Below are 11,385 nucleotides of genomic sequence, written 5' to 3'. Positions count from 1 at the left end.
GGGTGCTGATATCATTGGCACTGTTATAGAAACACCTGAGCCTAGTGCCTTAGCGAGCAAAAACTGTCAGTCAAAATAGCAAACTTGCACATTAAGTACTTCTAACTTTCCCACCAAATGAAGAGGCGCGTAAATTGCTATCATCCTCTTCTCTCTTTTGGTCAGTCCTGAATATAGGTTCTGGCTTACATCCTGGAACATTGTTGGATTGGTAGGTCATGACGTAAAACTTCCCACTTACCTTGCTTCCTTTGCTCAGTGGAGAGAGAGCTAGACAATAGGCTTAGTGAAATATCCTTTGGGATATTTTTGGCTTCTTATGGGCATACAAGCTCATCCCATTCCATTATTACAAATGGTTGATTTAGGACCTCAAATCAACATGGCAAGTTTTAATCCAATTCATAATTTCATTCTGAGATATTTCCAAGGTCAATTCCCCTTACCCCAAATCCCATGGAGACTCCCAATAAATACACCAACTTCTATTATACATAACTATCTGCTTTATTTGAAAATGTCCACACTGCATTAAACAGTGTTGAGAAACCCACTGTCCTGTCCCAGCAGGCACTGGGTCCAGTGTATAACTTGAGATGGACTCCTATTTTTTCATGGAGTGGGGAAGAGAAGGGAGAAGTGGTAGGAAACAAAATTTTTGAGGGAATTATTATAAATCACTAACCAGAAATTTGAAGGGTAGGGGAAAGGGAGATAACTTGAAAGACATTGTATTTTATAAGTTCTTTCAATCACACTTTATTAGACCATCTGCTTCCATCTCTTGTGTGTTCAATTTGTAATATGTTGTGGATGGATAGCTTCATCCTAGAGTAGATTATATAAAATAACATCCAAACATTGAAACAAGACAAGAAACCCAGGAGAGAAACAAACGATATTTCTCAAGCAATGGCTTCCCATCCTACACCAACTCATTGGACAATTTGAAAGATCTTAGGCTTGAAACTATACCCAGTCATTCCAGGATGTGTGTCAATGAATGAGTCTTTAAAAAAAAAACTCAACTGACATTCATAAAAGGGCGTGCTGCATTTGACAGCACTGGGATGATGAGCTCTAATGAGGAAATCTGACTCACTTCTCAATTTGTGAGGTCAACAAAACGAAGAACTGGGAAAGGTTTTTCTTTGAGTTTTATGTGCTTTAAAACCTTACTGCTGTTTAAAATTCAACTCTAGCTACACTTATTTTCTATTTCATACGTCTCTCCAAAGTGACAAAGGTCAAGGAGATAAATAAGTGTAGGAAAACTGGCATGTTCTGCTGCTTACAGTGTATCCCTGGACAAGAACAAGGGTCCTTCATGTTTTAGACATAAGTAGCAAAATGCTTTTAAGCCTGGGTCATGTTAGCTGCTGGTGGCTTTGTGCCTGCAACGTATGATCTAGTCCAGCAGGGCCACATGCTAAGGATCAGAGGGGTTATAGTGATGTGGTATTGGCAGCCAATCAGAAACCAACCTTCCTTTAACGAGAGGACCTCCCTGGGCCCATTCACTTCAAAGATGCAGAGGTGGGAGGCTGTCAGCTCAAAACATTGAGTCAGCAAGTCCTTTCTAGAGAAGCTTTTTAAGCAGCCCAGGAGGCCTCAGGCGAGGGGTGGGGGGGCGGGGAAGGAAAGGACCGTCTTCCCAGAATCATGGATTTCCTGTTTACTAACTCCAATGGTTGACTCCATGAGGGTGTCTTTGAAGTACTTAGTCCCAACCAACTAGAAACAGCTGTTCACTACATCACAAAGGCTTAAGATGCTTTTTGATCACTGCTTGTACCAAATTCTAAAGAATAAGAAGTATAAGGTCTTGTGCACCTCAGCCCGTTGGAGAATATGAAACCATCTCTTTGGGTTACAGTGGAAAGAGCCGTGGATTTGGAATCAGAAGACCTGGGTTTAAATCCTACTGCCATCACTTCTTGCCTATGTGACCTTGAATAAAATCCCTTGATCTCTCTGGGCCTCGGTTTCCTTATTATAAAAGGAGGGGGTTGGGCTAGGTAACCTCTAATGATGATAGGTTTGCTAAACGTTTTACATACATTATCTCATTTGGTCCTCACAACAACCTTAGTCAGTGATATAGGTAAGTGTTGGCTTGGGAAATTCACTGGTCCTCGGTTCCCTCATCTGTAAAATGAGTGAGTTGGACTAGGTGACCTCTATGCCCCCCCTTTCTAAGGCTATGACTCTACTGTCTCATTTTAATAAGACAACTGAGAAAGGTGAAGTGATTGGCTCATGGCCACATAGCTAGTAAGTATCAGAGGCAGGATACGAACACAGGGCTCCATGCATTCTGCCCCATTGGCCCTACAAATATCCCCCCGGTTCTAGAATTACGACTCCCTGACCCATTTAAGAGCAGCACAAGCCAAGCAGAAAGAATGCCAGTATTTCCACCAGCACATCAAGAACTTTCTAACACCCTTGGGATCCCTGGTTATTGTTTTCTTGTTTCCTATCCACTGTGAACCTTTTTTTTAAAAAGTCACATCAGCTACTTTTAAAATGTGTATATATAAAAATAAAAAAATGATTTAAAAATGACATAGGTTTGGAGTCACAGGCTGTAGGAGCCTTCTCATTTTCAGCTCAGGAACCCTTGGGAGAGCTTCAGGATCACCATGGATTTAGAACTGGAGGAGCAGGTCTTCCACGGATCATCTTCTCACATGGGTGCGGGAAGCTAAAATAGGGGCTCTCTTTAAAAAATAAAACAGTTGGCAAAAGGACACGATTCTCCAGTCATCTACGGCCTGTGGGAAAATGAGAAAAAGGAGACTGTCAATTAATTGTTTGGCTGATCGTCAGCGTATCAACTACCTATAAACGGGGTTGGACTTGGAGTCAGAAAGATCTGGGTTCAAATCTTGCCTCTGATGGTTGCTAGCTAAGTGACTCTGGGCAAGTCACTTACCTTCCCTAGGCCTGTTTCCTTATCTGTAAAATTATCGGTATGGTCCCTTCCAGTTGTAAATTTATGGTTTTATAATCCGCATGGTGTCTTTCCTCACTAAGTATCTGTTGTCCGATACTTCGCCCCCTTCCCCTTATTTCTAATGCTTGAACATGTACAAAACCAGGGACAGGTTTCCATCCATTCAAAAGAGTAAATTCAGAGGAAATCTAGGCAGCTAGATAGCACAGCTCCAGGCCTGGGGTCAAAGAGACCAGAGTAAAAATCCTGCCTCAGACACTTACTAGCTACGTGACCCTGGGCAAGTCACTTTACCTCTGTTTGCTTGGTTTTCTCACCTGTAAAAGAGGTGCAATAAAGCACCTACTTCTGAGAGTTACTGTTGGGATCAAACGACACAACAACCGTAAAGCACTTCACACAGTGCGTGGCGTATAGTAAGTGTTATATACATGTTGGCTATTATTATTACTGGGTGGCTAGAGGGTGCAATGGATAGAGTACTGGGCCTGGAGTCAGGGAGACTACTCTTCCTGACCTCAGACACTTACCAGCTGTGTGACCCTGGGTAGGTCACCTAACCCTGTTTGCCTCAGTTTCCTCATCTGTAAAATGAGCTGGAGACCCACACGGGGTCACAGAAAGTTGGAAATGACTTTAAAAATGGAACAGATAAGTAGCTGTGTGCTGCAACAAGCTCTAAAGGGCTCAATGAGCTAATTAATTGTCAGATTTTCAGTGGGAGAGTTTACATCTTAGAAATCCAGAAATGGCTACAAATCAGGGCTAGATTTATTATTTTATTTATTTCTAGACTTAAGGAAGTGTTAATAATGAAGATTAAATTTAAAAGTGCCTATGCATACATTTTCCTCCCAGAGAGCCTGGTTGTTAAACATTTATCAGCACACCACTGCATTGTTCTATAAATCAGGGCTGTCCAACGTGAGGTTATCTTAGGGTCGCATTAAAATAAAATAAGTATTCGAGGGCTGCACCCAGAATAAAAAATACAGTACACTAACAGAAAGTGGGGGAACACGCGTCATCAATACGACAGGCGAAGGCGTGAAGCGCAAAAACAAATACAAAACAACAAAGCGACAACACGACAGTATAAAGGTAGGTGCATACTGACTAGTCTGCATCGTACAGATGGAACGCATCGTACAGATTGATTGAAAATTCCGTGGGATATGTTCCATGTGTAATACTGCTTAAAAACACCAAAGAAAATTAACATCGACAAGATTATTTATTAGTGATAGAATTAGAAATCTAATGTGCATTCCATGCATATTATTATTTTATTTTTTCCCCAGTGAAAATTAAAACCCATAGGCGGGCCGCATAAAATCGCACTGGGCCAAACTTTGGACAGCCCTGCCATAAATAATGCCTAAGCTCAGCAAGAGTTTAGTAGAAGGCTCAGGAAATGGAGTAACCACCAGACTGGAGGCCTGGTGAGTATGGATCAACAATAATAATGATAATTAGCATTTATATAGTGCTTTAAAGTTTGCAAAATACTTTATATCCATTACCTCATTTAAGCCCAACAACACCCCTGGATTTAAGCAGCATATAGATGAATCCGGACTCCTTTCAAGTTTTAGCTTAAATCAGGACCTCAAAATTGAACAAGCATTCAACGCACATTCACAAAATGACCATTTCCTGAACTAAGTCTCTTCCTAGATATTTGGAATGACTGTATACGCCTTCTAATATTAGAAAATTCAGACATAGCCCCGTTGGAGTCAGAGGGATGGTTCAGATGACCTCCAAATACTGCCATTAGGAATGATGATGATGATGACTGATATCTATTTTGCACTTTAAGGTTTTCAAAGGAATCATATATATATAATTTGATTTTCTCTTCATAGCAACCCTCTGAGATAAGAGAATTACTAAAGGCCTTATCACCCCCATTTTATAGATTATAAAACTGAGGCTCCAAGAAGCTAAGGGATTTGCCCATGGTCATATGACTAGGAAGTGTCGGGGCACGATTTAAAAGCAGGTCTCTTCCAAGTCCAAGTCCAATGTTCTTTCTACTGCAGCTCAAGGGTCTTCTTAAAATTACACTAATCACGCATGTATCATGTCAGCGTATAGGTATTTTACTTACGAGTACCTGCCCGACATTTTCCTCACGACTGCAATGATGATTCCAGCAATGATACCAATGGCGATCACAATTCCCAAAATGATTCCCACCAATGCTACAGTCTCCAAGCCTCCTAACATAGAGAAAGAGAAGCAAGAAAGAAGCAGTATTGGTTATTTCATCCAGAACAAGATGGAGAAGGATGACGACCATGCACTAGTAGTAATATCTCTACTTTGAGCCAACATTCTGGTTGGAAGTGTGAATGGATTTGTACTAAGCTACATAAAGCAGGATGTTCGGTTTACAGGTGGCCCCAGTTGATCACAGCGGCAAATTTCCAAAACGTATTATTGTCCTCTCAGCACCCACGGACAGATTTAGAATTGGGGCATGATATGATGGCTGACCTTGAGCTACTCTAAACTATGTGGGTACAAACAGGATCCTTATGAGATAGGCTTTTGTCTATTGAGTTTAAGAACAATATCTCGACTTAGCCATTAATTATTAGGGAGAGTTTTTCTAGGGCTATTAAAATGATCCTGATTTTTTTCTAGTAACCATCAATTGCCATGTTGGGCATTTAAAGCCATTTCCCATCTGGCTTTAGTCTAGCCTCCCAGACTTATTTCACATTATTCCCCTTTATACCCACTCCCTATTCCAGCCAAATGGCCCTACCTGCAGTTCTCTGAACATCTATCCCCATTCCATCCCCACCTCTGGCTTCTGTACCTTTGCTCAGGTTGACCCCACGTCTAGAATGCACTCTCTCCTCACTTCAACCTCTTAGAATTCGGAACTTATTTTAAGGTTCATCCTTTGGGAAACCCCTTTTGGTCTTTAGAAGTCTTTTTTCTCTTGAAATGACTTTGCATTTACCTATTTGTGCAGATGTTGCATCCCCCAATAGACTGTAAGCTCCTTGAGGACAAGATCTCTTTTGTTGTTGTCGATCTTTGTAGCCTTCCATACTTAGCACAAAGTCCAGAACAAGTACAAAATCTTGAACTGCTTGACTAGCCCTCATCGGATTGGTTTGAATTGAATTACTGGATTCATGACTGAAAGATTTAAAAATCTCCCGATTTGTACTTTAATTAAAAAGTTAACTACTCAGAATTTGCTTTCTTTCTTTCCCCCCATTCAACTGATCTTTCTTTCAAAGTTTAAAACTTTCTTTCTGCAGGTGCTCTAAAGCTTAGGAACACAGGTGATGGCAAGAACCAGGTGTCTTCGGGTAACTCACTCTAGCCTAACTTTCTCAGTTGCTGTCTTTGTCTCTCCACCCACTTTCTCTGTAAAGAGAGAGATGTGACAACAGAGTGATGTTAGAAAATTTAGTAACTGGGATTTAATCATGATTAGAAGAGAAATTTGCTTCACGTAGGCTGCAGATTAGGTAGGAGACAACAAAAACAGGAATGAGAAAGACATTCGCCAAGAAAAATGCGATGGTAATTTAAAAAGTATGTTAACATTCATTACTGGTCTTTATTAATGTTTTGAATGTTTATAGTTCATAAGATGTAGAGCTGGAATGAACTTTAGAACATGGGAAGGACATTAGAACATGATTGTCAGAGCTTTTGAACACAGAATGACAAAGGTGGAAGGCATGCTTGAATGTGAAATGTTAGAGCTGAGAGGGCCCTTCGACCAAGAAACGTCATGGCTTAGAAGGGACTTTAGAATGTAGAATATCAAAGATGGGAAGGACCTAAAAATACAGAAAGTGAGAACATAAAATGTGAGAACTCAAATAGACCTAAGAACACAGAATGTCAGAACTGTTCTATCTTAAAACATAAAATGTCCCAGCAAGGAGGAACCTTAGAAATTAACAAGCTTAATCCCTTCCTTTTCCTCTTTTATGCTGCCTTTTCTTCTAAAAGTTGATAATCCCTTAATTTATGACACCTTTTTATTTTCAACTGTTTTAGAAGGTAGGACAATCAACCTAGCTGATATTTTATTGTTTGTTTGGTTTTTTTAAAGCTGAGGAAAAAAAAGACACAGAAGTGATCATTAATTTTCCAAGGTCATATAATATCGTTGGTAAATAGGACCTAGAAGCCAGCTCTCTTGACTAGGGCTCATCGCTATTAAACATAAAGGGTTAATATCACTAATAGAGTTCCCACCGTTTGAGGTACTAAGTCCCAAGCTCCCATGGTGGGAGATAAGGGAAACAGATGAGAAAATCTAATCCCTTCCCTTAAGATGTTTAATATAATGATAACTGACATCTAAATACAATTTTTAAGTTTCCAAAGAATATTGTTTGCATTTTCTTGTTTAAGCCTTTCAACAATACTGGAGAGTCCTATGAGTAATTTTACCCCCATTTACAGATAGGGAGACTGAGGGAGGCTAAGAGGGGTTAAGAGATTTGTCCATGGTCTTACAGCTGGTTAGTGTCAGAGGCAGGATCAAAACTTAGGTTTTCCTGACCCCAGGTTTGCCTCTCTATCTCCATGAGGCAGCTGGATGGCACAATGGACAGAGAGCTAGGCCTGGACTCAAGAAAACCTGAATTGAAATTTTGCCTCAGACATTTGCAACCTTTGTGACCCTGAACAAGTCACTTAACTTCTTTTTTTTCTTATTAATTAATTAATTTTTAGTTTTCAACATTCACTTTTGTAAGATTTTGAATTCTAAATTTCCTCCCTTCTTTCCCTCCCCCCACCAAAACAGCATGCAATCTGATATAGGCTATACATGTACAATCATATTAAATATATTTTTACATTAGTTATGTTATGAAAGAAGAATCAGAACAAAAGGGAAAAAAACACAAGACAGAAAAAACAAACAAAAAAGAAAATAGTATGCTTTAATCTGCATTCAGACTCCATAGCTCTTTGTCTGGATAAGGGCAGCGTTTTCCCTCATGAGTCTTTTGGAATTGTCTTAGAACCTTGCCTTGCTGAAAAGAGCTAAGTCTGTCAAAGCTGGTCATCTCACAATATTGCTGTTACTATGTACAGTGTTCTCTCGGTTCTGCTCACTTCACTCAGCATCAGTTCACGTACGTCTTTCTAGGTTTTTCTGAAGTCCGCCTGCTTATCATTTCTTATAACACAATAGTATTCCATTACATTCATATACTACAACTTGTTCAGCTATTCCCCAATTCTTTGCCACCAAAAAAAGAGCTGCTAAAATATTTTTGTACATGTGGGTCCTTTTCCCTTTTTTATGATCTCTTTGAGACACAGACCTAGTAGTGGTATTGTTGGATCAAAGGGTATACACAGTTTTATAACCCCTTGGGCATAGTTCCAAATTGTTCTCTAGAATGGTTGGATCACTTTACAATTCCACCAACAATACATTGGTGTTCCGGTTTTCTCACATCTCCAACATTTATCATTTTTCTGTTTTGTCATGTTAGCCAGTCTGATAGGTATGATGTGGTACCTCAGAGTTGTTTTTATAACCCTTTGGGCATAGTTCCAAATTGCTCTCCAGAATGGTTGTATCAATTCACAACTCCACCAACAATGCATCAGAGTTCCAATATTCCCCCATAATCTCCAAAATTTATCATTTTCCTGTTTTGTCACGTTAGTCAATCATATAGGTGTGATGTGGTACCTCAGTTTGCATTTTTCTAATCAATAGTGATTTAAAGCATTTTTTCATATGACTATAGATGGCTTAAAATTTTTTCATCTGAAAACTGCCTGTTCATATCCTTTGAGCATTTATCAATTGGGGAATGAAGTCACTTAACTTCTGTCTGCCTTGGTTTCCTCATCTATTAAAGGGGGATGATAATAGCACCTGCCTCACAGGGCTGTTGTGAGGTTAAAATGAATAATACTTGTAAAGCACTTTATAAATTTTAAAGTGCTCTGCAAGTGGTTGGGCAGGTAGGTGGTACAGTGGATAGAGTGCTAGGCCTGGAGTCAGGAAGACCTAAGTTCAAATCCAGCCTTAGAGCCTTACTAGATGTGTGACCCTGGGTAAGTCACTTAACCCTGTTTCCATCTGCTCCTCATCTGTAAAATGAGCTGGAGAAGGAAATGGCAAACCACTCCAGTGTCTTGGCCAAGGAAATTCCAGTGGGATCACAAAGAGCCAAACATGACTGAAATGACTGAACAACAACATCTGCCCCATACAGTGCCAAGTGTTGGAGATACAAAGAAATGGCAAACCACACCAGTATCTTGGCCAAGAAAATCCCAATGGGATCGCAAAGAGGCGAACATGACTGAAATGACTGAACAATAGCATATAAAATGGCAGCTAGCCATTACTGGATTAGATTTGCAGTCTTAGAGGACTGACTGAGGCTCAAGGTCACTAAGTAATTCACCCAAAGTCACACAACTGCTTATGGGCAGGATTTGTATCCAAGTCTCTCCAAGACCAGTATTCTATCCAATGGAGATGTTCTTTGGGACTAATCAATGATTTCTGAAAGAGGCAAAAGTTTTCCTTTGCTGCCTTCTTCCTGATAACTGGTGAACCCCAAAGATGCTCGAGCTCCATTTATGCTGTCTGAAAATTTCCCTAGGATATCTCTTCATGGATTTTGTTTGTTCTCCTAATCAGGTTGGTCACTGTCCCTTTTGTTTTCCCCTTGGCCTCATTGGCGAGTAAGTCCTGAATATCTCAGTGGGATGAGTTTTTGCCTTATTTGCAGACAGTGGAAACAGATTCACTAAGACAAGGTTTCTGGTTTCTATGAGCCAGTGCAAATCCATGAATTTGGTTCCTGCTGCCTACAGAAAAGGGAAAGCAAGGATACTCTAGATTTAGGCTGTCTACACACAGATGGCAGCAGACCTGTTGCCTCCAGAACCTTCAGGAGGTATGGTCCATCTGAACAATTGGCAGAGACCCTGAAGTATCATTATCCCATTCATGCTTGAGTGAAGATGGTCCATGGCCAATCAATATAAAAGATTGGAATCAAAATTGGTCAACTTCCACATACCTAAGAGTGGCTGCCCATTTCTATAGGCTTTTTGGTTTGCACAGTGCTTTCCTTACAACAAACCTATGAAGTAGGTCATACAAGGGTGCCCCTCTCCATTTTAGAGTTGAGGAATATGGCGTATTTGGTATTCTCCAAACTCGGCATTAGTTGGTAACCTCCAGGCCTTTGTACAGATTGTCTCCTGTGTCTGGAATGCACACCTTCTTTAATTCCTCTTCTTAAGAAACCCCAGGTCCCTTCAAGATTCAGCTCTTAGGAGCAGTGAATCATGCCAGACTTGAAATCAGGAAGACCTAGGTTCAAATCCAAGTTTCTGAACCTGGTTGTGTGGCCATGGAGAAGTTGCAACTACTCCGAACTTCAATTTCTTCAACCATAAAATGGGTACAAATAGTATCTGTAGTACAGACTTCCCAAGGCTGTTGAGAGGCTCAAATGGGAGAATATATGTAAAGTGTTTTGTAGACCTTAAAGCTCTATATAAATGCCAGTTGCATTTTTTTTTTCAGGAAGCCTTTCCTGAGATAGCCTAGCCCAAGTTTTTAGTGTTGTCTCTTTCCTCAAATTGTGTATAGCATTTTTGTATAATTTTAAAAATAGGGACAGCTAGGTGGCGGGAGTAGAGCACCGGCCCTAGAGTCAGGAGGACCTGAGTTCAAATCTAGCCTCAGACATTTGACCCATGTACTAGCTTGGTGACCTTGGGCAAGTCACTTAACCCCAATTTCCCTGACAAAAAACAAACAAAAAATAGTTTTTAATAATTTTTTGTGTCTAATTTTTGGACTTGACCTGTGATTTCATTGGTCTATGCAGGAATTGGCAAACTACTGCCCACAGGGCAAATCTATCCTATCTCTTTAAGAACGGTTTTTACATTTTAAATAAAATTTTATGTTATTTATTGGTTTATTTAACCATTCTTAACTCCCAAACAAAAAGAGGAGATGACTAGATTTGGCCCTCAAATTGTAGGGTAGTTGGTGACCCCTAGTCTAGGGAATTTCCAGTGAGAAAACTTCTACTGATGGAAGAGAAAGGGGGTGGGGTGGGGAGGATCTTGGACTACACACACATTGGGGTCCCTTCCAATTCTAAACCTATGATCTTATGATCCTATAACTTTGGTTCCATTCTCAGTTCTACCATTTTCTAACTGAGACCTTGGGAAAAATCCTAGCATGTGGAAGGCAGTTTGGTGCTATGAAAAAATACTAGCTCTAGAATCAGAGGATCTGGGTTCAAAGACCAGCTTCTTATTACTTATATGACCATAGGTAAATCATTTAACCTCTCTGAGCCTCAGTTTCCTCATCTGGAAAATGGAAAGGTTGGACTAGATGATCTCAAAAGTCCCTTCTGATTCTTATTCTA

The 11,385-nt window shown here is 40.2% G+C and overlaps 1 protein-coding gene across 3 annotated transcripts in view; it reads right to left on the bottom strand.

Moving 5' to 3' along the window:
• Positions 1 to 485: 485 nt before the first annotated feature.
• PDPN (podoplanin) overlaps positions 486 to 11,385 on the bottom strand; it is a 47,702-nt gene continuing 36,802 nt past the window's right edge. Inside the window, exons 3-4 of one of the 3 annotated variants that reach the window (XM_036745650.1) lie at positions 5,073 to 5,184; positions 486 to 2,777 (exon numbers count right to left, since the gene is read on the bottom strand). In XM_036745650.1, the coding sequence (XP_036601545.1) occupies positions 2,771 to 2,777; positions 5,073 to 5,184 (119 nt within the window). In that variant the 3' untranslated portion in view covers positions 486 to 2,770. Of the gene's footprint in view, positions 2,778 to 5,068; positions 5,185 to 11,385 lie in introns of those variants that run through there. The other 2 variants (XM_036745651.1, XM_036745652.1) reach the window with 2 other exon arrangements.

This window comes from Trichosurus vulpecula, chromosome 2 (assembly GCF_011100635.1).
Source record: "Trichosurus vulpecula isolate mTriVul1 chromosome 2, mTriVul1.pri, whole genome shotgun sequence".
Taxonomy (NCBI): domain Eukaryota; kingdom Metazoa; phylum Chordata; class Mammalia; order Diprotodontia; family Phalangeridae; genus Trichosurus; species Trichosurus vulpecula.
Note: the sequence above shows the minus strand (reverse complement) of the source record. Positions and strands in the feature narration are given on the sequence as shown.